Source organism: Scyliorhinus torazame, chromosome 29 (genome assembly GCF_047496885.1).
Source record: "Scyliorhinus torazame isolate Kashiwa2021f chromosome 29, sScyTor2.1, whole genome shotgun sequence".
NCBI classification, from domain to species: domain Eukaryota; kingdom Metazoa; phylum Chordata; class Chondrichthyes; order Carcharhiniformes; family Scyliorhinidae; genus Scyliorhinus; species Scyliorhinus torazame.
The window spans coordinates 23,883,918-23,911,346 of record NC_092735.1 but is presented as its reverse complement, the minus strand read 5'-3'; the positions used below and the strand labels follow the sequence as shown (position 1 = coordinate 23,911,346).

The 27,429-nt window shown below is 48.5% G+C and overlaps 1 protein-coding gene across 3 annotated transcripts; it reads right to left on the bottom strand.

Annotated features, from left to right (window-relative positions):
* Nucleotides 1–1,705: 1,705 nt before the first annotated feature.
* On the bottom strand, nucleotides 1,706–25,784 carry LOC140403937 (histone-lysine N-methyltransferase KMT5C-like). 3 transcript variants are annotated; one of them, XM_072492207.1, is made up of 9 exons: nucleotides 25,708–25,784; nucleotides 21,731–21,868; nucleotides 19,584–19,749; nucleotides 17,840–17,949; nucleotides 11,082–11,245; nucleotides 9,256–9,275; nucleotides 7,240–7,376; nucleotides 5,764–5,945; nucleotides 1,706–4,230 (listed from the first exon to the last, which is right to left on the bottom strand). In XM_072492207.1, the coding sequence occupies exons 2-9, from the start codon at nucleotides 21,838–21,840 to the stop codon at nucleotides 2,597–2,599; spliced, it is 2,523 nt and encodes an 840-aa protein (XP_072348308.1). In that variant the 5' UTR covers nucleotides 21,841–21,868; nucleotides 25,708–25,784; the 3' UTR covers nucleotides 1,706–2,596. The 3 variants fall into 3 exon arrangements, with proteins under 3 accessions (XP_072348308.1, XP_072348309.1, XP_072348310.1); XM_072492208.1 differs by lacking the exon at nucleotides 25,708–25,784 and adding an exon at nucleotides 24,290–25,215; XM_072492209.1 differs by lacking the exons at nucleotides 17,840–17,949; nucleotides 19,584–19,749; nucleotides 21,731–21,868; nucleotides 25,708–25,784 and adding an exon at nucleotides 15,302–15,462.
* Between the last annotated feature and the right edge of the window lie 1,645 nt (nucleotides 25,785–27,429).

Below are 27,429 nucleotides of genomic sequence, written 5' to 3'. Positions count from 1 at the left end.
TGTGCTGTATTATTAATCATAACTTGAGCCTGAACCACGTGGCGGTATCAGAAAGATAACTGGCGACTCGTGAGCAAAGGTGACAGAATTAGAGCTAATAAAACTAAGGCTAATAAGAGCAACAGTGCTACCGTGCCGCTCAATCTTGACTTTCAAAAATGTATTAGACAATTATCCGAGGAGGAAAAAGAATTGTAGACGTCTGGTGAGGTGGGGGAGCAGGACTAGCCGATTGGCTCTTGTGGAGAACGGCACAAACATGGACGGACAGGATGGCCTCCTTCAGGGCCCTGTCCACTCTATAATTCCATTCCACTCTCTGAAAACAATGCCAAGTCTGACACTTGCCACAAACATTCCTAAATGGATTTGATTCATTAAAAAGGATATTTAATTACATCTTTAAAAACATTTAAAAAGCTGTTACTGCCGATTTAGCTCCAGTGGCAAACGCCACTGCTCCATTATTCACTCCCCGACATCAGTACTTTCAAATCACCGTCCTCAACTGAGAAAGAGATGACATACATATGCAGGAAGATTAATCGTACATTGCATGAGACACTTTGTGCATTAATCTAACACCTTTAACAAAATAAAACACCAAAAAATTGCTTTGCTGAAACTAGGTGAAGAGCAAATCAAGACAGCGAGGGGACAAATCTTGGCATCGCAGTCTGATAAGTCGGCGATTTAGAACGGAGACGAGGAGAAATTTCTTCAAGGAGTCGTGAATCTTTGGAATTCTCTACCCTAGGGAGCTGTGAGTGTTCAGTTAATATATATTTTCAATGCGGAGATCAATAAAATTGGATAGATTTAAAGGAATCAAGGAATGATGGGACTGAGCGGGAAGGTGAGTTGAGGTGGACGAGATCAGCCATTTTCTTAACGAATGGAAGTGCAGCACCCAAAGGCTGAATGGTCCACGCCTGCTCTCATTTCTTATGTACCTTCCTTTGCTGTCACTGGGGCAAAATCCTGGAACACCCTTCCTATCAGCACTGTGGGTGTACCTACACCATAGGAGCAGCAGCGGTTCAAGGCGGCGGCTCACCACCACCTTCTCAAGTGCAATTAGGGATGGGCAATAAATGCTGGGCCCGAGACAGTGACACTCGCATCCCGAGAATGTATTTTAAAAAACTTATAATTTATTGGTGCCAAATCATTTGTCCTAATTATTACTGGGGGAGTGGGGAGATGAGTTCTTTTTTTTAAAAACATAATAAATTGTTCTAATCTGGGATGCACCCGGCTGAAAGGGGGCGTTGAAGTAGTTTCAGTAGCAACTTTGGAAAGGGAATTGCATCTCTATTTGAAAAAAAATTAAACGTTGCAGGATGGTGGGGAAAGGACAAGGAAATAGGCCTGATTAGACAGCTGGAAGATGGGCCGAGTGGCTCTCCACATGCTGTATGAAATGAAAATCGCTTATTGTCACAAGTAGGCTTCAATTAAGTTTCTGTGAAAAGCCCCTAGTCACCACATTCCAGTGCCTGTTCGGGGAGGCTGTTACGGGAATTGAACCGTGCTGCTGGCCTGCCTTGGTCTGCTTTCAGAGCCAGCGATTTATCCCTGTGCTAAACAGCGAGGAGTGCTGGCGACAACACTGTGTGAAACGTTCAGACTTAGTTCAGACCATTTGAGAAAACAAGTAAACGGGTAAAACTCCTCGAAGACTTCAGACACAGAGAAGGAAAACTTATGCTTTAAAAAAAAACTTTTTACTTTTCTCATATGAGGAAGGATATCAAGCACATCAGCCGATCGATAAGCACCAAAAGTTGTTATCCTGAGGTTATATGAAGCTTTACATATTGTCCCTGGGACTGAGTTGAGAAGGTGTGAGAAGGTACTTCAAATTCTATTGGAAGAGGTACTTGGAGGAAAGCTCAAACAAATCTCACTTTTATAAGCTGTTCCTTGTAGACTATGTGACTTGCAAGTTCAGGAGCTACTTGCTTTAAGAACCCACTGCCCAAGCCAACCAGCAGGACAGAGACAGCCACTTCCTAGTTTGCACAGCGATATAGCTTTTGTATCTTTAGGTCCCCTCGCCCACCCGTCCTCTCCAGACACCTGCAGCTCCAGGACAATAGCAACTGTTTGGCACCTCAGTCAAGTGCCCCATTAACCCAAGCGCTGAACTGTTGGAAGGCCGTTTGGCCCAAAGAGCATCACAGCTGATTCTGTTCTCACCCGGCTCTGAAGGTTGCCTTCACGAGTAGAGATTGGCCGATTCCCTCCCCCTTCCAATGACTGCGCCCACCACCAGTGCCAAACATCCTTGCCCTGGTTGAGATCTGGCAACGTCTGCACTTTGGGCCTTCCAGTTGGGGATGCAAAGCACGGCCCCACCATTTCAAAGTGGAAAAATCATTGTGCAAACTGGGGAAACGGCTACAGTTCAATTACCGAGCTAATCAATAACATAACACCGGGAGAGGGAATTTTAACATCATCGCTCGGTACATGCGAGAAGGAGCAGAAATAGAATTTCTTTGTCCTTTTCACAGAATGTTTCTTTACAGTGGGGATTGGGGTGGGAATTTGGGGGGACGGGGGAGAAACACTGCCTGCCCCAATAAAATACTCAAACAGAGTCCTCGCTTGTCGAAGAGGAGATGTCGAAGTCTATGGAACCATGGCTGACGACCAGGCGTAGGCGCTTGGATCTTGCAAACGGGGTGAAGGCCGTGGGTCTTTGGCTGTCTTTCACCAAGGAAACAAAACAGTCGTGAGTCAGCATACCCTCGGCGCACACCCCATCTTGTGATGGGCCCAGCCCTGTCACTTGCTCGCCACACATCCTCGTCTCTGGTGCGCAGCTTGGGAAATGCCTGGAGCTCTTGCGCTGGGCTGCGTTGTGTCGCAGGTTGTTGCTGGCAGTTGAGCCCAGTCCATTCAGCGGTTCAGTTCTCTCGCCCTCCGACGCCCTCCGTTTGACGGTTTGCATTGGTGGCTGCAGACGGCCGACTCCCTGTCCATTAGCAGAGGCGGGCTTGCTCGCACGGTGACAAAGCGGAGCACAGTGCAAAGTCCTCAACGATCCACCGCCTGCTGTCTCCTGAGCCCCCGTTTTGGAATCCAGCAGGCTGCTCCCTTCCTCCTTCGCCATGCTCAGCCTCGCGGCCAACCTCCTCTGAACATACCAGGTGCGCGTGGCAGACTCGCAGACCTTTGAAACATCTTCCAGAACCACGCGGACATCTCGGATTTCCAACGAGCGTGCGGGTCGACAGCTCCCGTCCCGTGGGCCTGTGCTGCAGTTTTGCTGAGGTGCTGCGTTGCCGTGTATGGAGCTCGGTGCTTCATTCCTGACACTCCTCATGAGAACAGTGTCCTTGCTCAAATCAATTTTCACAAAATGAGTCAAACCAAACGCTCTACTTGGTGGTACTGCAGGGCTTTGAGGGCTCTTCCTCTTTTGATTCATCTTCCTTCTCAATGTCCTCTTTGGCCTCCTCCTCCTCCACTTCCTGGTCAGCGTGCCACCAGACACCTCATCGCTGGCGGTCTGTAAAGGAAGAGGAGGCGGGCCTGGAGAAAGGACGCCATTTGTGCTCTGTACTTTGAACGGTTCTTGGTCCAGTGAGGGAAGGGTTACTTCAGTTGATAAATCAAGTGCATTAAAATTCTTCAAAGCTGGCTTTGATGGCTCACTTGGTTCAGGGTTAGCTGCTAGGACTCCAATGGCGCTTGCAGGAGCTTTCCGATTGGACTTCCCCTCTGGCCAGTGAGGGACGACTGGGAATGTTTCTGCCTCCGGTGTCCCCCATAAATCTCTCCCATTTTTTCTTGTAGCTGCTTCACCCGACTTGGTCAACGGCCTAGAGGGGTCTCCGCAATTGTACAAATCCACTCGCAGGTCCTTCAGGAAGACGCCTTCTGGCATCAGGAATGTTGCGGGTGTTTCAGGATCGGTTTTCCTGGCCGTGGGCTGAAGTTGTAAGGTTGAGGAATATCCAAACCCACGGTGGACTCCTTCCACCTTGCTCTTCTGCAATGGGGACTCCCTCCTGCAAAAAGCTTCCCGGCACGCACTGGGCGGGTACGCCTCGGAGCTTCCGCTGGTTGCCACCCCTTTGCCACCCTGGGCATACTGCAGCTGTAATGCCATCGATCGAAGTGCAGACGGTGACTTTGAGTGCATGCTACGCGGAGTCCGCCTTTTCCATTTTCCTCGTTTACTCCTCCTTGAACTTAAGGAGAGCCTTCTGTCTGCAGCTGAAATTACATAAGAAAAAGAGAGAAAGATTTATCAAGCGTCCTCAGCATTGCTTTTGGGTTCTCACCTCACCAATGTTGCTGCCCAATTTTGCTTTGATGGTATTAATCTTGCTGCCACCTCACCTACATATCCATGCTTCATATTTAAGGGTTGGTTATCTATTAGGCCAGGGAGGGCATCATATCCAAGGGGATTCCTCCTCCCTCACATCCTGTCCACACACACAACGCAGTAACATTCACTGCATAGATTTCATTTCATAGAATTTACAGTGCAGAAGGAGGCCATTCAGCCCATCGAGTCTATACCGGCCCTTGGAAAGAGCACCCTACTTAAGCCCATACCGCCACACCATCCCTATAACCCCGCCTAACCTTTCTGGACACTAAGGGCAATTAAACACGGCCAATCCACCTAACCTGCACACCTTTGGACTGTGGGAGGAAACCGGAGCACCCGGAGGAAACCCACGCCGTCACGGGGAGAAGGTGCAGACTCTGCACAGTCAGTGAGCCAAGCCGGGAATCGAACCTAGGACCCTGGAGCTGTGAAGTGCTAACCACTGCACTACCATGCCGCCCAAAGCAATTAACCTGGGCTACTTTCCCCCTCTATATCACAAGGATAGGAATGTGGGGGAGGGGGGAGTTGGAGATACTTGGGGGAATTTCCCCATTAACTTGTTGGTATTTATAACCATTGCTTTTGGACTATTTGATCAGCAACGTGGGGCATGCAACCTGTTCCTGGGGGGGTGCCATTGTCCCCAGAAGACACCTTACAACATGGTGATCAGTCCACACCCAGAGTACTGTGTCCAGTTCTGGTAATCAAGAGACAAAGGAGAGATTCAAACATTGGGGAGCACAAAAAACTCAGCAAAAATGCTGCCAGTTTGAGTTATGGAGAAATATTGCAGTCTTGAAGAGAAGCCAATGTCAAGTTGATCTTCTAGAGTTACTCAAGAAAGTCAAAACAAAGCAGAAAAGACAAATCCAGAAAATCCATAGAAATCTTAGAATGCCGACAGTGCAGGAGGTCATTGAGCCCATCGCGTCTGCACCGACCCTCTGACGGAGCACTTCACCCAAGCACACTTCCCCACCCTACCCCAATAACCCCATAACCTAACCTACACATTCCTGGACAGTAAGGGGCAATTTAGCATGGTCAAGCCATCTAACCTGCACGTCTTTGGATTGTGGGAGGAAACCGGAGCACCCGGAGGAAACCCACGCAGACACGGGGGGAGAAAGTGCAGACTCCGCACAAGACAGTCACCCGAGGCTGAAATTGAACCCGGGTCCCAGCGCTAACCACTGTGCCGCCCCTCATCTGGAACTATGCTGTGAACAAAATAGTTTTTCAACTCACGGAACAATTTCGACCTGCTGAAGAATCCCAATTCAGAGAAACCCCCACCGTAATTTTGCACTGCCCGCAACCCCTACCCCCTCCAACCCCCAGAACAGCACCGTAATCCAGACATCCTGACCCTTCCAACAAGCCTCTTCTGTGACTCTACTCACTCTGCCACAGGGCCCTTTCCGCGATTTTCTGATACAGGTCAACACGTGCTGCCATGGGCCGTCTTCCTTTTCCTTTCTGAATCATACGGCTCAGGCGACTGTCTGTCTCCCTCAGTCCGTACTTACAGAGCGCACCCATCTCAACGTCACGCTTCTTCATCCTGAAGGCTCCTTCTCCTCGCCTGCAAAGAGTAAAGGTCACTCTTTATTTTATATAAGAAACAAAATGGATCTGCATTAATGATTTTCTGATCATTCGCTGCTTCCTAACCCTCCCACATTTCTACACTCTCTCGAGACGGAGCTGGTGCAATGCTTCAATAGGTGCTGGCATAAAATGAATGTGATGGTCACAAGCGACGTGGCCTTCAACTTGAAGTTAGTATCCCCTACGTCACAACTGGGAAAAGGTAGAAATGCAATGGGCTTTGAACGAGGGACAAGGACACAAGGAAGGTCTGCGCTCAGGGTGAAAGACAGGAGAGATTCTTCCAAGGTCAAAAGGGAATGATGATGGGGCAAGAGAATGAACGAAGGAACAGATATAAACAGAAAGTGCTGGGAAAGCCCAGCACATCTGGAAGCATCTGTGGAGAGAGAGAGAGAGAGAGAGAGAACTAATGTTTCTAGTCCAATATGATCTTTTCAGAAACAAAGGAGGTGTGCTGCTGACTATCAGCCAAGAGAAAAACCGAAACCAGCAAAGAACAGGAAACAAAATGGATGTTGCAATCACGGTCTTAAATTGCTGAACACAATGTTGAGCCCTGAAAGCTGTAAACGTGCCTAATCCGGACTCTTCTGCCCTCCCATCTTCACAATCTCTCCTGTCTTCTACCCGATCAGAGACCTTCCTTTTATACCGTGTCCCACCCATCCCCTCACTCGAAGCCTGTTGCATTTCTAACTTTCCCCAACTCTGAGGAAAGGTCACAGGCCTGAAACATTCACCCTGCTTCCTGCTCCCAGGTGCAGTCATAACCAACTGAGGATTTCCAGCATTTTGTTTTTTTCTAATTCATTGTTGGGATGTGGGCGTCGCTGGTTGGGCCAGCATTTGTTGCCCCTCCCCAATTGCCCCCAAGCTGAGTGGCCTGCTAGGCCACTTCAGCAAAGGGGGAGGAGGAGGAGGAGGAGGAGGAGAATGAGAAAGAAGGTAAGAGTCAACTGCATCGCTGTGTGGGTCTGGAGGTACATGTAGGCCAGGCCTGGTAAGGATGGCAGATTTCCTTCCCTAAAGGACATTAGCATACCAGATGGATTTTTACAACAATCGACAACGGTTTCATGGTCATCATTTGACATTTAATTACAGATTTTTATTGAATTCAAATTTCACCATCTGCCGTGGTGGGATTCAAACTCAGGACCCCAGAGTCTCTGGATTACTAGTCCAGTGATAATACCACTAACGCCACCGCCTCCCCAGATTTCCAGCTTCTGCAGTAGTGTTTTATCAACTGTTTTTTCTCGTACCTTTCACACGTGTAGCATTCGCACAGCTCGTTGTTTTCGCCAAAAAAGCTGTCGCCGTAATAACAGGTGATCTCATCGCCGGGTTCGACGTCTCGAAGAACTTTGACACAGGCCCGGTCGCCTTCAGTGGGGACAAACTGTGTGAGGAGAGAGAGAGATGAGGCAAATCCCCATTCTTTTTGCAGCCAATTTCCCAAACAGCAAGCAAAAACACAGAAATAGCACTGCAGATGCACCTGTACCATACGGGCCGCTGCAGTTAGAGCAATTAAGGACGAGCAACAGAGGCTGGCCTCGCCAGCAATGCCCACATCCTGTAAAAGAATATTTAAAACAAAAAAAGCACGGGCCAGCTATGTACGGAAGTGCTAATTGTTTCAGAACAGTGACAAACAGCTTCATGCCTTGCACCATGAGTTTCTGCTCTTAGCTCTGCTGTCTTTTGAATTCCCTCCCTCCTCCTCTAGGGCATTCCCTAAAATCCAAGCTTTTGGTTGCCCGCACTGATATTCCCTTATGCGGCTCTTTCAAATCTTGTTTGAGCACGCTCTCGCAAAGCGTCTTCAGGTAAAATATAAATGCAAATTGTTGGTTGTCGTCACGAGGAATGCGTGAAAGGTCAAGCCATTGCCGCACAGGGAAGGAAGGGTCGGTAAACCGAATGCTACTTTTCACCCTCCTCCAGTCATCGCTGCTGTTGTGGGTAGGCGGTTATCAGTCTCTGGCTTTGATTTACACCAGTCTCGTGCCAGGGCTGGTGGCCAGTCTCTGGACATCAAAAGCCTGACTCAGTTTAAAGGACAAATATGCCAGCGAATTGATGCAAAAGATTAATTCATTTCGCATCAGGCCACCTTGCCGCAGCCGCCACCTCCACAGCAGCCATGATTGGTCACTGTGTTTGTGATCACCCACCCTCTGCCCAGGACACACCTCCAATGCCCACATTTGGACTCGGGCGCACAGCGGCAGTCCTCTGAGCCAATGAAGCCCCACTGGTCAGGAAAGTGAACGGGGAGAAATTTAAAAAAAAAAACATTTCAGGGAACAGCTCACTGACAATTAGAAGTGACCTGAATTGGGAACAGTGGCAGCGGCTGTTGCAATAGTGAATTATATGGAGCCGGAAAATCTCAGGGATTGATCCCCATCCTGTATCATGTTTGCATGTCTTTGTCCAGGAGGCAATTAGGGCACTTTAATTAGACACTTGCAATGAGAGGATGGGGGAGGGGTTTGATTCCTAATTCACGAGTGAACATGTGTGAAAATTTAAGGTAGCAAAGAAAAGCTTTTTATGCCTTCGGGACCCACCAAAAACACAGACGTTGAATTCTTCATTTCAACCAATTTCTCAAATATCAAGTGAGGCGAATGACCAGCCATCTGGTTTTAATAGTGTGGGATGAGGAACAAATGTTAGCAAGGAGAACTCTTCTGTTTTTGAATGAGATCCTTAATATTCATCTGAACTGGCAGACAGGAGCCAAGGTTTAACCTTGCACCCCATTAACGCAACACGTCTATCAATGCAGCACTCGGAGTACTGCACTGATATATCAGTCCAGGTCATGTGCTCAGGACTATTGTAGGGTTGATTCAGAGCCAGGCTTCCACCCCATTGTGAGATGCTAACTATATGAGAGGAGAGGAAGAAAAACATGTCAAGTAATAGGAATTTGGGAACAGTTTAGCACGTGGCGTCAGAAGCAACAGGGGCAAAGCACCTGGTTCAACACGAGGCAGCTGCTCCTACAATACAAAGCCATGCGGCACTGCTGCCTCACGGCGTTGTGGACCCGGGTTCAATCCCAGCCCTGGGTCACTGTCAGTGTGGAGTTTGCACATTCCCTCCGTGTTTGCGTGGATCTCACTTCCACAACCCAAAGGTATGCAGGTTAGCTGGATTGGCCAATTGCCCTTTAATTGGGGGGGAAAAAGAATTGGGTACTCTACATTTATAAAACAAAAACAATACAAAACCAACAGAGAACATGAAAATAGTTGCTTCCATACCTTACAGTTGGGTCTGCAGTCTTCAGGACACATAGAGAAAAGAGAAACAAAATAAATATAACTACATTTCTTTAAAAAAAGATAACTTTTGAGGCACAGTATCTTCGGAAACACCTGGCTAATTATTTTCAATGACCCTGATGACACATGGACTGTTGGGAATAATAACAGCATCAGAAACTTCATCATTTTAATTCAGCAAACCTTGATTTTTGGCACAGTGCTGATTGTAAATCCATTCTGTTGGCAGGAAGGACTTTGAAATGAGAGATGGATAGTCCAGTGGGCTCAAGGTAAATAACTCTCTGGGGACAGATGATATTTATCAGAGTGCTGACAGAAGGTAAGGGCAGAGATTTCAACAGCATCAAGAGTCATCATCGAGATGGCGCCGGAGCGTGGTGACTTTCTACTTGCACGCTCAAACAAATCCTTTTTTAATTATATTTTCTTTGCCTGTACTAAATGATCTGTTTACACGCAGAAAAATACTTTTCACTGTACCTCAGTACATGTGACAATAAACAAATCCATCCATCAAGAGGAAATCAACCGGAAAAATGCTAACGCGATGCCCAAATTCAAAGAGGGGGACAAAACCAGCAACTACAGACTTAGTCTCACTTCAATATCGTGGGCAATAGTGGATATTATTGGGAGCAAAGGTGAGGATAATCTGTGCGATAACCTTGTAAACAGCAGTCAACATGGATTCGGAAAGGGGAAGAGCCTGCCTGACCAAATCTCCTCGCCTTCTTTGAGGAGGTTACATCCCAAGTGGACTGCGGGAAGCCCCATGTTGCGGATTGCCTTGACCGCCGAAGGGCTTTGCTAAAGCTTCATGTGGAATTCTTAACCGAATGCCAAGCTGTGGGGATTCAGGGTAAACCCGGGAGTGACTACAAAACGGGCTTAGGGATAGAAAATGAGTACTCATTAGAGGAGCGATGCGAGGTGGGGTGGGAAGAGCACCGAGTGGGATGGCTCAGGACCCATGTTGTCTCTTACGTGAATATGCAGAACATCGGCAGAGAAAATTCACGACAACGTGTAGAGTTGTACATAGGAGGGGAGAAAAATGACAGCAGGGTGAACCAGCAACTTCAATACCAATTGGTGCCATTTTAATCAAGAGGTTTGTGATGTGGTCTCCTGCTCACTGGGAACGGAATGGGGATTGCTCCCAAAACAATCCTTAAACAGAATCCTTGGAACCAGAGATAGGAGATTTCCAACGCATCAAATTGGGTTGGACTTAATTCTCAGCCCCAGAAGTGAGAGGATATTGAGAAAATCGAATATGAATATTTTTTAAGTGGGTGGCACGGTGGTGCAGTGGTTAGCACTGCTGCCTCACAGTGTTGAGGACCCAGGTTCGATCCCGGCCCCGAGTCACTGTCCGTGTGGTGTTTGCACATTCTCCCCATGTCTCTGTGGGACTCACCCCCACAACCCAAAAGATGTGCAGGGTAGGTGGATTGGCCATGCTAAATTGCCAATTTACACACAGGAAGATCCCACAAACAGCAACTCAATGATGTCTAGATCATCTCTTTTTAGTGACATTGATGGAGGGATAAATATTGGCCTGGATACCAGGGATAAATGCCCTACTTTTCTTCTAAGGAGCGCCATGGGATCTTTTACATGGACCCGAAGGAGCAGACTGGGCCAATCTAGTGCCAGACAATTTACATTTTTTTTAAAAGTAATTGAAGGTTTCTCAAAGGGTACTATTATATAAAATTAAAATGGTTCAATAATTCTGACTCAAAGTACCCACCCACTGATTTCCGCTCCAAAAAGGCCAGTTATCGGTCACATACCGTGGTTGATGAAGGAGGCCGGTCCCAGCCACAGCTGAGCACACTTTTTGCGGGTGGAGTACATCACACTGAAGTCATTCTCCCCTGGGCGCAGGAGGGATTCCTCCTTCTCAGAAAGCTCTGCTAAGCAGCCGACAAGCAGCTCAATCTTATCATTCTCCTTCCTGTTGAGTAAGAACCAAACAGCTGATTAAACCAGTTGAGGAGGGGGCAGAAAGAAGAACCGCCGAAAGATTAAATCACATGTTACGAGCAGGTTGAGTAGACTGGGACTATACCCGTTGGAATTTAGGAGGATGCGGGGGCATCTTATAGAAACATACAAAATTATGAAGGGAATAGATAGGATAGATGCGGACAGGTTGTTTCCACTGGCGGGTGAAAGCAGAACTAGGGGGCATATCTTCAAAATAAGGGGAAGTAGATTTAGGACTGAGCTCAGGAGGAACTGCTTCACTCAAAGGATTGTCAATCTATGGAATTCCCTGCCCAGTGCAACAGTTGAGGCTCCTTAATTGAATGTTTTCAAGATAAAGATAGATAGTTTTTTGAAGAATAAAGGAAGAAAGGGTTATGGTGTTCGGGCCGGAAAATGGAGCTGAATCCACAAAAGATCAGCCATGACCTCATTGAATGGCGGAGCAGGGTCGAAGGGCCAGATAGCCTACTCCTGCTCCTAGTTCTTATGTTACCAATATGGCACATTGGCCTTTAATGCAAGGAGATTGGAGTGTAGGAATAAACAGGTCTTGCTACTATTGTACAGGGGTTGGGTGGGGCCAGATCTGGGATACTGTCTGCAGTTTTGGTCACCGTATTGCATTGAAGACGTTATAGCGAAGGCTCACTACTTCGCTGAAATAAAAAGTCAGATGCAGCAACATCGCCACCAATCAGAGTCCCATGCCAACCAATCAGCGCTCTCTTTTCATACAGTGTGAATTTGTTTCCCTACGGTTGGTATTCTTGTGGAATATCCTGAGGAGTCCAAGGCGAAAAGCTTCCACAAAAATATCTAATTTTTCAACAATACCCAAGTTCTGCACTGCCAAAAACGACTGTTCGCTACACTGGTCACAGGAACTGGGGAGTTGTTCAACGCCGGGAGGTTCAGTAAATTGGGCTTATATTTTCTAGAATTGAAAAGAATGAGGGGCGATCGTGTTGAAAAGTACAAAATTCTGAAGGGGGCTCGATAGAGCGGATGCTGGGAGACTGTTTTCGTTGGTCGGGGGGGTGGGGGGGGGGCACAGTCTGGGGATAAGGGGGCCGATCATTTCAGACCGAGATGATGAGGAATTTCTTCACTCAAAAGGGTTGTGAATTTTTGAGATTCTCGACCCCAGAAGGTTGTGCGTGCTCCACTGTTGAATATATTTAAGGCCCCATGGGATAGACAGATTTTGGGTGTTGCAGACAATCAAAGGATAAGGGGAGCAGGTGTGAAAGAAGAGGTGAAGCCCAAGGTCAGCCATGACCGTGTCGAATGGTGGAGCAGGCTCGAAGGGCCAAATGGTCTACTCCTTGTGCACAAACCACGGTGCCTCGATTGGGGATGGCGCTGCTTTTTTTCTAGAAGTGAGACTCACAGGCCAGGAAAACCCCTGAATCCTTTGGGATCCACTGACTTTCGTCAACTCATCTCAGCTAAGAATGTAGCAAAAGCTCCATAACTGGCCTGTTCACCTCAAGTTTCCGATGGAAGGGAGGGGAAAACAACTCAACACTCACACATCACCAAACTTCTGTCCTGGTCCACCCACGTCGACAGTGCCACCAAGAAAGCACAACAGCGCCTATACTTCCTCAGGAAACTAAGGAAATTCGGCATGTCCGCATTAACTCTTACCAACTTTTACAGATGCACCATAGAAAGCATCCTATCGGGCTGCATCACAGCCTGGTATAGCAACTGCTCGGCCCAAGACCGCAAGAAACTTCAGAGAGTCGTGAACACAGCCCAGTCCATCACACAAACGTGCCTCCCATCCATTGACTCCATCTACATCTCCCGTTGCCTGGGGAAAGCGGACAGCAACATCAAAGAACCCTCCCATCCAGCTTACCCACTCTACCAACTTCTTCCATCGGCAGGAGATACAAAAGTCTGAGAACACACACAAACAGACTCAAAAACAACTTCTTCCCCACTGTTACCAGACTCCTCTTATGGACTGACCTAATTATTACTACACTCCTGTATGCTTCACCCGATGCCGGTGTCTATGTACATTGTGTACCCTATTATCATAAATTATCATAGAATTTACAGTGCAGGAGGCCATTCGGCCCATCGAGTCTGCACCGGCTCTTGGAAAGAGCACCCTACCCAAGGTCAACACCTCCACCCTATCCCCATAACCCATTTATTTTCATGTACTTAATGATCCGTTTGAGCTGCTCGCAAAAAAATACCTTTTACTGTACCTCGATACACGTGACAATAAACAAATCCAATCCAATCTCCTGTGGTGTCTGGAAACCGTAATGAAGTGGGGCTGGGTGTCAAGTGTAAAGTGGATAGGGACGGGCTCCAAAGGATACCCCGGTTATATAGTCTGCCAAAACTCAGTTTCCATACAAATCCTGAGATTCTGATAAGGTCCCAGTAGTTTGGAAAATAGCCTTTATTCAAGAAAGGAGAGAGAAAGAAAGCAGGAAACTACAGGTCATTTAGCCTGTCAGAGGGAAATTTCTGGAATCCAATATTAAGGAGTGTAATGTGGGAAAATGTGACCATGCTCACTTTGGCCGGAGGGATAGAAAAACAGTATACTATTTAAATGGAAAGTGATTTGCAGAAATTGGTGGTACAGAGGGATCTGGGTGTTCCAGCGTATGAATCACAAAATGTTAGTATGCAGGCACAGCAAGTGATTAGGAAGGAAAATGCAATTTATTGCAAAGGGAATAGAATATAAAAGGGGAGGAGTTTCACTACAGGTGCACAGGGCCTTGGTGAGACCACATCAGGAATACAGTGCATAATAATGGTCGCCTTATTTGGAAAAAAAGGTATAATTGCATTGGAAGCAGTACAGAGAAGGTCCACGCGATTCATTCCTGGGATGAGAGGCTTACCATAGAATCCCTACAGTGCAGAAGGAGGGCATTCAGCCTAATGAGTCTCCATCAACCCTCCGAAAGAGCACCCCACCTAGGCCCACTCCCCTGCCCCATCCCCAGAAACTCACCTAACCTGTACATATGGTGGACACCAAGGGGCAATTTGCATGGTAAGGGCAGGATGGGCCTAAATTCATTGGAGTTTAGATGGGAGATGATCGTATTGAAACAGATATGATCCTGAGGGGTTCTGAGAGGGTAGGTACCGGGAGGATGCTTCCTCATGGACAGCGTGGTGGCATAGTGGTTAGCACTGACTCCTCACAGTGCCAGGGACCTGGGCTCGATTCCCACTTGGGTGACTGTGTGGAGTTTGCACATTCTCCCCGTGTCTGTGTGGGTTTCCTCCGGGAGCTCCGGTTTCCTCCCACAGTCCAAAGATGTGCAGGTTAGGTAGATACCTGGCCAAAGTGTCCAAAGGTTAGATGGGGTTACGGGGATAGGGTGGGAGCCTGACACCAAGTAGGATGCCCTTTCGGAGGGTTGGTGCAGATGCGGTGGGCCGAATGGCCTCCTTCCGCACTGTAGAGATTCTATGATTCGACATCGGGAGACTAGAACTGGGGACACAGTTTAAGAATCTTACCATGTAAGATGGAGAATTATTTTTCTACGAGGGTCGTTAGTTTGTGGAATTCTCTTTTCCCAGAAAGGAGTAGAGGTTGGGTTATTGAATTTATTCGGAGCAGAGTTTTGATACCCAAGGGAGACCAAGGCAGGCAGGTAAGTAGAGTTGAGATCGCAACCAGATTGGCCATGATCTTATTGAATGGTGGAATAGGCTTAAAGGGCTCCATGGCTTACTCCTGCTCCTAAGATTCCTATCCTGGCATGAGACTCCCGAAGAAAAAATTAAGTCACTAATCATTCCAAGCCTACGTTTTACATATTTAACATGATAGCTGTGAGCTCCTGGACTCACCAACTTGCCTGAGCGTCGCTGCAACAAGCAACAAGGGTACGAAAAAGCGGCCCAGGATTAACTTGCTCTGCCACCGAAGGTGGGCTCTTGTTGCTACTTGGAAGCCTCAGAGGAAAGGTCCAGCTGAATTGGAACGCCAAATCAGCGATCACAAAAAAAAAGCCCCTCTCACCTCAGATCATTTGAATGACTGCATCTCAGATAGTGCAACGCTCCCTCAGTACCGCACTGGGAATGTCAGCATACATTTTGTGATCAAGTCTCTGAAGTATATCCACCAAACCCATCTTGGGCAGTTACATATATCATTGCCATTAGCAGGGGCAGTGGTCAGCACTGCTGCATCTCAGAGCCGAGGACCCGGGTTCGATCCCGGCCCCGGGTCACTGTCCGTGTGGAGTTTGCACATTCTCCCCGTGTCTGCGTGGGTCTCACCTCCACAACCCAAAAAGATGTGCAGGGTAGGTGTATTGGCCACGCTAAATTGAACCTTAATTGGGAAAAAAAAAATAGTTGGGTACTCTAAATTTATTTTTTTTAAATAAAAATAAAATCATTGCCATTAGCAGTTACAAAAGGTGGCACTTATAACATTTTAAGGCGGGGGGTGGGGGGGCTGTTTTGGCCAAGTTAATAAGCTTATCGCGCTTTGTTAAAAAAAAGTGCTATTATCTATTTGGATGAGCAGCCTAGTGTCCATTCCAGTTACCACTCGGAATACCCTCGGGATAGCTGATTGAAGCTGCCTGAAGCATGCCCAGTTAATAGTGCAAACAACTGCGGGAGCCATCAGGCAGATTCAGCAGCTACTCGCTAAATACAAATAACATGTTGGTTTCCGTTTCAATGAACCGGTTTTGAATCAACGAACCAATTGTGGAAGATGGTCATCGCTACTTTTTAAACGAGATTAGGGATCCTAGCTTACCTTTTCAAACCCTTAGGCATTGGGGAGTCCAATGCATTTAGCATCCACTGGGTAAATCACATTTTCATGAAAATGCCTGCCACAAGGAAGTGGGGATTCCATGTAGAATATTTTGTGCTCAAAATTAAGGGATGTTAGTACCGCGGAAAGTCATTTTTAGATCAGCACTCGTGCCAGAATTGGAACAGTGTGTGTTTTGGGCCCATACTGACCAGAAACTGAAATGAGGCAGCCCAGATTAATTTCACGTGACAATCTTTACAGCTAGCAGACTTTAAAGAAAGAACTTGCATTGTAATTGCATCTTTCCTGGGCTGGATTCTCCATTATTGGGACCATGTCCCCACGCCAGCATCAAACCGGGAGAGCTTTACACCAGAAAAACTGGCATCAAAGGGACACGAATTCTGAGCACTGCAGGGGGCTAGCAGGGACGCGGAGTAGATCTCGCGGTTTTGCTGCAGATACGGGGCCCTCGCACTTCCGGGTCAGAGGCCGCTCATGCGCACAGCGGCGGCCTTCAGCAGCCGCGCCATGCTCCATGGCGGACTCGGACCTGGAACCAAAAAAGAAACCCCCTGATCGGCTGCACGCCCGATCCTCAACTCCCGCACAAACATTTACTGCCCACCTAGAAGCCCCCACACCCTCCAATCGGCCCGCCCCCGACCAGGGCGGCCGCGGACCCACGCGAGTATTCCATGCCGTCGGAACTTCGGCCGATCGGGGGCAGAAAATGGCGGAGCGGGCCTCTGGCAATGGCCCCAGGCGGCGCGGCGTACTCAGAGTTTGCCGCTTTTCGGGGTCACGGAACTGCGTCGGTCCCGATTTCTTGCGGGAAAATGGATTCTCCGCCCCCGCGCCGGCCGCGATTCCGGCGTCGGGGTGCGGAGAATCCAGCTCCATGTCGTCTGGCCTTTTGAAATTTAGTAATTGTTGCTTTGACAAGTGTGCACAGCAAAGCCCCGCAAACAGAAATTGAATAAATGGTGAGCACTTTGGTGATGTTATTTTTTTTTCTTTCTCTTTTTAAAAGAATTTAAATTGCCCAATTCTTTTTTAGCATGGGCAATCCACCTTCCTGCACATCTTTGGGTTGTGGGGGTGAGACCCACGCAAGCGCAGGTAGAATGTGCAAACTCCACATGGACAGTGCCCCGGTGCCAGGATCAAACCCGGGTCCTTGGCGCCGTGAGGCAGCAGTTCTAACCACTGCACCACCATGGCGCCCTGGTGCTGTTATTTGAAGGACAAGTGTTGCCCAGAAGGCTGGGAAAAGTCCCTGCTCTTTTTTGCATTGCACCAAAGGGTTCTTTCACAGCCACCTGACCAGGCAGGCGGGTATTTGTTCTATATCACATCCACAGGTGCCGCAGTCGAGCTTTGTGCTCACGCCTGGAAGTGGGGCTTGAACCTACGATCTACTGACCAAGAGGCACGCATGCTGCCAACTGAACCGAGCTTGTGCATTCATCACACAAGCCTGGGGGAACCTCAACCCGAGTTACAGCAGTAAAAGGGAGAGTGTCTTATCCCACATCGTCATCCACTCCTTAACTAATATGTCATACCCTTCATGAATACCTTTCATGTCATACACTTCATGAGATTATTCATGAAGGCCCCGCCTTCTCAACCATGCCCCTCGCCCGAGATGTGGTGTCCTTCACGTTAAACCACTACCATTCAGCTCTCCCCCTTGGGAAAGCAGCCCATGGTCATCTAGGGGTTATGGCGACTTTACTTACTTTAATATATCATATTAAAGACAAAGAAACGTACCACTTTCTCAAGGACACAATCTTGGCTCCATTGGATTCCGAGGAGTATCGATTACAAGGCAGAATTTCGAAACCGCTTTCAGGTAGGAATATTCGAAGATAACGGAATACCTAAATCAAGACCAGAAATCCAGGAGTTTAACAAATAAAACATCTATTCTAAAAACGCACTTGTAGAGTGGATTCTACTGGTGTGCGCGCGCACATGTGCACGTAAAGCATGTTAACCAGAGCACAAAACTAAAAAACAAGATTTAACAAAAACGGATTTAAATTGCAACGGGGAAAACAATTGGATTGGTGAAAGGCGCTGTCCAGCGCAGCACTCAGCTGAACAGACAAGCAGGTCCCCAAAGTTCACACCTGCTTTGCAGTGAAATAGCTGTTCCGCTTGGAATTAGTGCCTCAACCTGGGCACGTGATAAGGGAAGTATGAAGAGAACAAAGAGAGGGTGTCTGATCCCCATCCGATGAATCCTGAAACTGCGTGGATGGTGGGCAAGAACAAAATCAAGCTAAATAACAATGGTGGGGCTGCCTCTCAATCTTTACTTTCTGGACTCGTATACAAGAAGGGTTCCTCGGGCGAGGCCTCAAGAGGGTTGCCGATGCATGTCGAGCTGCACTCCAGTGGAAGGCGGTGCCTTATGGTAGAGGAGCAGAATGGAATAATTCACAAATGCACAATTTAGAATGGATAGCTCAGTGCTTTACATCTGTTTCCTGCAAAACATACAAACTGCACATTTCAGTGGAGATTAGAGGTCAAGGTGATAAATGAATCCCAGGCTAGATGGGGAAGTATGAAGCGAGATGCAATTCCTTTTCTTGATTGCTTGTCTATTTTGAAAATGAAAATCGCTTATTGTCACGAGTAGGCTTCAATGAAGTTACTGTGAAAAGCCCCTAGTCGCCACATTCCGGCGCCTGTTCGGGGAGGCTGGTACGGGAATTGACCCGTGCTGCTGGCCTGCCTTGGTCTGCTTTAAAAGTCAGCGATTTAGCCCAGTGAGCTAAACCAGCCAGAATCCATGAGGAAAGGCATCATCACCCTTGACATGCAGAAGGGCGAATGGGAAGAAATTAGAAACTGCCGATTTATTTCACTGTTTTTTTTCAAAAAATTTCGAGTACCCAATTAATTTTTTCCAATTAAGGGGCAATTTAGCGTGGCCAATCCACCTACCCTGCACATCTTTGGGTTGTGGGGGCGAAACCCACGCAAACACGCGGAGAATGTGCAAACTCCACACGGACAGTGACCCAGAGGCGGGATCGACCCTGGTACCTCGGTGCCGTGAGACAGCAGTGCTAACCACTGCGCCACCGTGCTGCCTTATTTATCCTTAACCAATAATAGAATTAACATAACATTAACACAAGGGACATTTCATATAGTTCCACCCAGATGACTCAGTCAGTACATATACTACATATGGCTGCTGAGGCTGTGGAGGGGCTCGATATTTGGCCTCAGCATTCCTGCATTTGGGAGAAAAGAACAATGAGAATCAGCCCGACGTCTTCTCCTGCCTATCCTATTGTGTGCTGTAAAAAGCATATATGGAGATTGGGCGAAGATGAGTTGGGGCGTGGCAGTGATGATACCCATGACTGTGTGGCCGACAAGATTCTGTCTGGGCGGAAATTGGGTAAGCGGACGAGGGCTGCCAACATCGTTGCTGCAGGAAAGCTCGGGGAAAGGGAGAAAAATCAGCAAATGAAAGATAAACCTGCGCACTCACCTGAGCTTTAAATACTTCTTCTTCGAGAGGAGTTTTGTGCAAAAAGTAATGCCAGGCCCAATCTCCCAACGTCAAGGCCCGATACACCGTCTCCAAGTCTCGTGACTTAAGAAACTTTTGCAGAATGTCCCTGAGGTATTGGTGTCGCCTTACAACGGGTCGATTGCTGGAATGAAAGTATCACCACAGAACCATTGAGATTGAGACTTGTCACTCCAGACCAGTGTCGAAAAAAACAAGATGTTCTATTTTTCCACAAAAGGCTTAATAGTCAGCAGCTAAAATACTGTCTTACCAAAAGTCAACAAATAAATCACTAAAAAAGGATAAAGACTTGCATTTATAGAACATCTTTCACAACCACAGGTTTTACCCAAGAGTTTCACATTCAACCAAAAACTTCAGACGTGCAGTCACGCTTGTTTGTTTTTTGAAGTACTCAATTCATTTGTTTTTCAATTAGTGGGGCAATTTAGGGTGGTCAACCCACCTACCCTGCACATCTTTGGGTTGTGGGGGTGAGACCCACGTGGAGAATGTGCAAACTCCACACGGACAGTGACCCGGGGTCGGGATCGAACCCGGGTCCTCGGCACCATGAAGCAACAGTGCTAACCACTGTGCCACCCCTGTGCAGTCACAATTGTAATGTAAGGAAGCACTGAGGCCGATGGCAAGATAGGTGATGCCAATCTATCCTAGAGATGGTGGTTAAGGGATTAATGTTGGCAAAGACACCGGGAGAACCCCTGTTAAGGGAGCAGTGATGTGCTGAGGCAGGACAGATACCATTGTGTCATTACAGAAGGACAGAGAGCTGGACAAAGACGTGGGTAATGGGAGAGTGGGTGTTTAGAACCAAGCTTGCAGGGACAGCAGGGCTTGAGAAACAGAGGCAATGAGGCGGGGCACAGCCACAAGGCAATGACATCCATACGGTTGATGCATATTTTAACTCCAGCTCTCCGCCTCGATTTTGTCATTCTTGTCCAACACAAATTTGGGTGGGTGGGTGGGGGGGAGAGAGAGAGAGAGAGAGAGAGAGAGAGAGAGAGAGAGAGAGAGAGAGAGAGAGAGAGAGAGAGAGAGAGAGAGAGAGAGAGGGAGAGAGGGAGGGAGAGAGGGAGGGAGAGAGGGAGGGAGAGAGGGAGGGAGAGAGAAGAGAGAGAAAGAGTGCGGGTATTCAGTTGACAAAGTTCTTCCTGATTTCACCCCCTGAACAGCCTAGCCCGGGCTTCAATGTTAGGCCTCCTTGATCTCCACCCCTCTCTGCCCTCCTCCCCTAACGAAATCGATTTGAAAAAAAAATAAATCCTTTAATCACCTTAAACAGCACAAGCTGTTTCCAGTGGTGGTTTCCACAGATTGAGCTTGAACAGATCGGTAGAAACAAAGAAAGTCTTGAATTTCATAACCTCAGGATATCCCAAAGCAGTTCACAACCAATAAAGCTATTTCTGAAGTGTAGTTGAATGCGCCACGTGGAAAATGCCGCCACCAATTTGCACACAGCAAGCTTCCACAGCGAGAAAGGTGATAATGAGTAGATTAACAGTGTCCCTGATTGAGGGATAAATATGGGTGAGAACATTGGGGAGAACTTCCCTGCACTTCTCCGAGATAGTGCCACGGGATATTTCACATTTTCCTGAGTTGACAGACGGAGGTTCAGTTTCACACCTCATCCGAAAGCTGGCACCTCTGACAGTGCAGCATTCCCTCAGTACTGCACTGGCAGTGTCAGCTGGGATTGCTCAAGCCTGTGGGGTAAGACCTCAACCCAGAACCTTCTCAATAGTGTCTTACGGAGCAAAACCATTCAGCCCATCATGCTCGCGACAGCTCTCTGTCGGGCATTTCAGTCAGTCCCATTCCTCTGCTCTATCTCCACAGTCCGGCATGTTTAATTCCCCCAAGTGCCCATCCATTTTCCTTTTGAAATCATTGATGGGCTCTGCTTCCGCCACCCTCTTGGGCAGCGAGCCCCAGGTCGTTCCCACCCACAGCGTAAAAAGATTTCTTCCTCACATCCCCACCGCATCTCTACCCAAAATCTTAAATCTGTGGCATGACTCAGAAACGAGAGTGCTACCCCTCGAACCGTGGCTGGCACTGGAAGCAGGAAGCAACTGACAGAATTGCTGTACCTGATGTTCATTTTGTGGGTTTGGAAACCCAGGTAAGGATCCAGCACCAGGCTGGTTGCAAGATCATCATACTCGCATAGATCCCTAGCTGTCACACGTATGGTTTCCATGGCCTGCAATCACCATACTGTTGTGTACCTGCATTTGGAAAGAATACATCAGAATAAACAACACAAAGTAAAGATAATATGCCTTATAATTAGAGTTGCAACGAAATCAAGATCCCCAAAGATCTCTTATTTCAGCTGGCCCAGAGACTCAAAACCACTCAGCTACAGAGCTCTACTTTGTTTTTAAAACTAACTCCTTCTCACACGGTACAAGCAAACTGCTATCAACAGTCTATTCCTCAGTTCAGGACACAGCATCCTTGAGCCACAATGAACCCAAGGTCCCAGGTTCATTGCCCAATGTGTGCGGTGAGTGGATCTCAGCCAAGAAAGCATGCATGGCACCACATAGCCTGAAATGTTCACTGGGTCAGTCAGTGACTTTGCACTTGGTTGCTATGTGACCGTTTCTTCTTAGTAGCGAGGTGGTTAGCACTGTTGCTTCACAGCGCCAGGGTCACAGGGTCGATTCCCGGCTTGGTTCATTGTATGTGTGGAGTCTCACGCTCTCCCCGTGTCTGCGTGGGTTTCCTCCGGGTGCGCCGGTTTCCTCCCACAAGACCCAAAAGACGTGCTGTTAGGTGAATTGGACATTCTAAATTCCCCCTCTGTGCCTCTGTGTACCCGAACAGGCGCCGGAATGTGGCGACTGGCGTCTTTTCACAGTAACTTCATTGCAGTGTTAATGTATGTCTACTTGTGACAATGATAAAGATTATTATTAGGTACAATTATAACTGGCTAGATGCAGACCAGTGCGCAAACTGGTCTAGATTGTTTCACAGCTCACACTGGCCAAGCAGTCAGAGCAACCCAGTGACTTCCTTCATAACGCTGCTTCTCACCAAAGTTACTTTGCCCAAAGAAATTTAGTGAGACAACAACTGAGGCACCAAAAAGGGGCTTGAGTGAAGGAGCAGATAATTGGTCAGAGCTCCCACGTTTGAGCCTATCAAAGAACAATAATTTGCATTTATAGAGCACCTTTAATGTAGAAAAGCTAACTCAAGTGCTGCATATGAAAAATGACACTGGATCAAAGGAGCAAAGATTAGGAGGGGTAATTTATCTCACCCTATCCACAATCCTCTATTCCTTTCTCTCCCATCTATAGCCAGCTTTCCCTCCAATGCATATCTATGCTATTCACTTGAACCACTCCTTGTGGTAGAAAGTTTTACATTCTTATGGAGAAAGAGGTGTCACCCAGGAACTATATCTCAGTAGCGGTTGAGCAGGATAAATGTGGGTGTGAGGGAACCATTTTGTCAAGCTTCTCTGCAGTAATTTCCTAACTCCTGATTAGGTCTGTGCTGTCCTCTTTCTCGTCCTCTCTCAGCCTCAACAGCGCGCACCTTTGTTATCTTTGGCAATTGCCACCTCCATCTCAATTCATCATGCCCTCGCTCCTGTAATAATAATCAAACACACACACATGCGCAGACGACGACACACCGCAACACGACACATGATATGAGCGACATGACACATGTGACATGACATACATCACACCGGGACACGAAACACATTGGGACACAACACAACATGAGCGACACGACACACGTGACATGACATACGACACACAACACACACGCCTACCAAAGTCACCGAGGGCGCCCTGTCCATATTAAACTGTCAATGATCACCCTGACATTACCCCTAGCGTGGCCCCAACCCCAACGCAGACTTGACAATTTAAAGCGGACAAACAATTCAGCCATTCATTACCAGTTCTGGAGAGACTCTTGTCAAAACTGTTCACTGTTTAAGGGATATCTTGAAATGCAAAGAGAAGCACAGGCTTCTCTACTCCATGATGATCAGTCTTCGCAAACTCTTTCCGCTTGCTCCCTCCACCTCCAACAAAAACTAAGAAAAATTCTTTGCTCGCAAGTTGGAGCGAAGCTCCAACAACGCGCACGATGCTTGACACCATCCAGGGCATGCAGCCGTCCCGGGTAGCACACCACCCACTGTGCTAAAACATTCATGAACAGTGCACATTGACCACCATGTTTAGCAGAAACAAGATGCACTTGTAGCAGCAACCTGTCACGGTTTTTTCAACAGCACCTCAGGACAAGGACAGCAGGCACATGGGCATATCTTCTCAAGCTGCCCTGTTAGTCACATATCCTACATTGGATATGTTCCTGTATCAGTACTGGGTCAAAGTCATGTGCAGCGAGATGGGCAACACATGCTGACCTTGCCAGCAACTCCCACATCCCACAAATCAATCAAAACAAACTGCTGCTTAAAACCAGACTCGATTATTCCAATGCTCTCCTGGCCAACCTCCGACTTTACACTCTCCATTAGCCTGAGCTCATTCAAAGCTCTGTTGCCTGTATTCTACCACCGAAAAATTAAACATTTACAGCACAGAAAGAGGCCCATCCTATCTGTGTTGGAAGAGAAATAAAAACAGTTCCCCAGCTCAACCCACCTTCTAGACCTTTGTCCATAGTCCTGTAGGTTATGGCACTTGAAGTGCTCGTCCAATCACGCAAGGAGGGTTTCTGCCTCCAGCACCCGAATTTCAGGCAGCGAGACCCGCACAATCCTCTGGATGGAAAATAATTTTCTACAACTCCCCTCTCAAACGTATGAATTGCATCAGCTCCACTTCATCCCTGTGCTCACTGATTACACCGGCTCCCTTCTGTTAGCCTCTAGATTTTAAACCTCTCTGACCCTCTCTCTTGCTCTCTCCTCCATTAAAACCCAAATTTTTACCCAAGCTTTCAGTCAGCTGCGCTAATCAGATCATAGAATGGTTACAGCACAGGTGGCCATTTGGCCCATCATGTCAATGCCCATGCTCTGCTGGAGTCCCACTTACCCTCCTCTTCCCTGTTGCTCTGTAAATGTTCACTTTGGATAATCATGTAACCCCCTTGCGAAGGCCTCAGCTGGATTTGCCTCGACCGCACTCCAGATCCCGACTACTCGCAGCATATAAGTTACAATACAATCTCTACAGTGCGGAAAGAGGCTATTCAGCCCATCGAGTCTGCACCGACCCTCTGAAAGAGCACCCTAACTGGGCCCATTCCGCTGTCCGAACCAGTCATCCCACCTAACCTGTACTTCCCTGGATACATAAGGGGCAATTTTATCAAGGCCAATCCACCTAAACCTGCACATCTTTGGACTGTGGGAGGAAACCAGGGCACCTTGAGGAAACCCATTTGACAGCACATTGGAGGTGGGGGGCTTTTACCACTTTAGATATGCCTTGCGAGGGGCAAATTTCTGCTCGTCTTGGCTTGCCACGGGTGGAAAATGACCGTCTGCCCAAGGGGGACACGACCGACCGCCCAAGGGGGACACGACCGACCGCCCAAGGGGGACACGACCGTCCGCCCAAGGGGGACACGACCGTCCGCCCAAGGGGGACACGACTGTCCGCCCAAGGGGGACACGACCGTCCGCCCAAGGGGGACACGACCATCCGCCCAAGGGGGACACGACCGTCCGCCCAAGGGGGGGGGGGGGCGACAGGCATACAGGTTGGCAGGCTGGGGGTTGGGGTGGTCACCCCGCGCCCCTGATACGGCACCAGTGGTGAATCATACCCTCATGGGAAGTAACTAGCACAGAGAGAAGAAACACATCAGTAATGTGAGCGGCTGCAAGAACCCCAGGAGGCCAATCTGTGTGGAGGGAGGGTGAGACTGCGGGACATTTACAATGTGGATGTAAACAAAGAACAATCGAAGCTTCCCTTATCCAGGAACTGAGGTCACTTTCCAAAGGCCCCAAATACCCCCCAGCCTACACTGATGCAAATTATTTTCTTTCGCCAGTGCTTTTAAAAAAAAAAAAAGATAAATAAATAAATAAATGCATATTCCCCCTCACCTTTAAAAGCGCCCGAGACAATCCCGAGGTGCCTCCGCGCGCGCCGCCCAAACCTGAGGCCGGAGCGGTCCCGCCCCTTCCGTCCGCCGATTGGTCGGGGTCGCGGCCATTACCTCACCGCCCCGCCCGCCGATTGGCCGGCGGCACGTCAGTCCGGGCTCACTTCCGTCCGCCAGCAGGTTGGGGTGCGCCGGAAGCGCAGGCCTCACCCGAAGCCTACCTTGCGTTGCTAAGCGACTTCCACCCCTCCCCACCCAACCCATTATTTATGGGTTTAAACTACATTAAAAAAAGGCGTAGGCCGTGAAGACAGCCTTGATTTCTGATGCCGTTAGTAATGAGGATTCTGAATCTCATTAAAACAGTAATTGTCCACCTTCATGCCCTGGTGGCAATTACCTGTCAATCTCAACCAGTGTCCCCATGGCAGCCAAGTGGGGTCAACGTGAAGGCAAGAGCGACAAATCGTTTGGCTTTATTTGTCCGCACACATCACAGCGGGCAGAATGGCTGAGAGACAAGTCGGCGTTAATGAGAAATACTTTGCATAGACTTCACATAAAATTATAGAACGGCTACAGCGCAGAAGGAGGCCATTCGGCCCGCCGTGTCCCTGCCAGCTCCCCCACTGTGGTAGTCACTACTAGCTGTATTATATGTATTACGGTAAGACATATACTAGAGGTACATGGGTAAATCCCTACCTGCTGGCTCCGCCCAGTAGGCGGCATATAAATGTGTGCTCGCTGGTGCTCCAGCCATTCTGGGAGCAGCTACAGGAGGCACAACATCTTTGCTCAATAAAGCCTCGATTATTCCACTACTCTCGTCTTTGTGGTAATTGATAGTGCATCAATTTATTGAGCAAAGATTTTAAAACGATGGATCTTCGCATCAAGCCTGATTCCCTGCAGCTGAACCCTCAAGCAGCCAACGCTACGTCTGCTTTTGACCACTGGCCAGCCTGCTTCGAAAGCTACCTCCAGACATCTGCTGAGGAACCCTTGGACGTGCAGAAGCTCCAAGTCCTTTATTCACGGGTGAGCCCTGTCATTTTTCCTCATCCGGGATGCGCCCACTTACTCCCAAGCAATGGAGCTCCTGAAGGGAGATTACGTTCGGCCAGTCAATCATCTATACGCCAGGCACCTCCTGTCCACGAGACAGGAACTCCCCGGTGAGTCCCTAGACGATTTCTGGCATGCCCTGCACATCCTGGGGAGGAACTGTGACTGCCAGGCAGTTGCGGCAGTCCAGCACACAGAACTTTTAATCCGAGATGCCTTCGTTACGGGCATGAGCCCTGCGTACGTCCGCCAGCGCCTATTGGAAGGGGGTACGCTTGATATTGCGGGAATCAGGCAGCTCACAAACTCGTTCACAGTGGCCTCCCGTAACGTCTAGTCGTACACCCCCGACCGCACGGCACCCTCATGGGTATCGTGGGCCCCACCAGCTACCGTCTCCAACAAGCCTGCGCCGCGCGGCAGCCAGCCAACCCCGGGGTGCCCAAATGCTATTTCTGCGGGCAAAACAAACACCCCCGGCAGCCCTGCCCAGTGCGGAGCGCAACCTGCAACGGATGCGGAAAGAAGGGACACTTTGTTTCTGTGTGCCAGGCCCGGTCGGTCGCCGCTGTTTCTAGGCCCAGCGTTCCTACAAGAGCGACCCAGGGGCGCCGCCATTTTCCTCCTCGCAAGCCACGTGCGGCCCGTGGGCGCC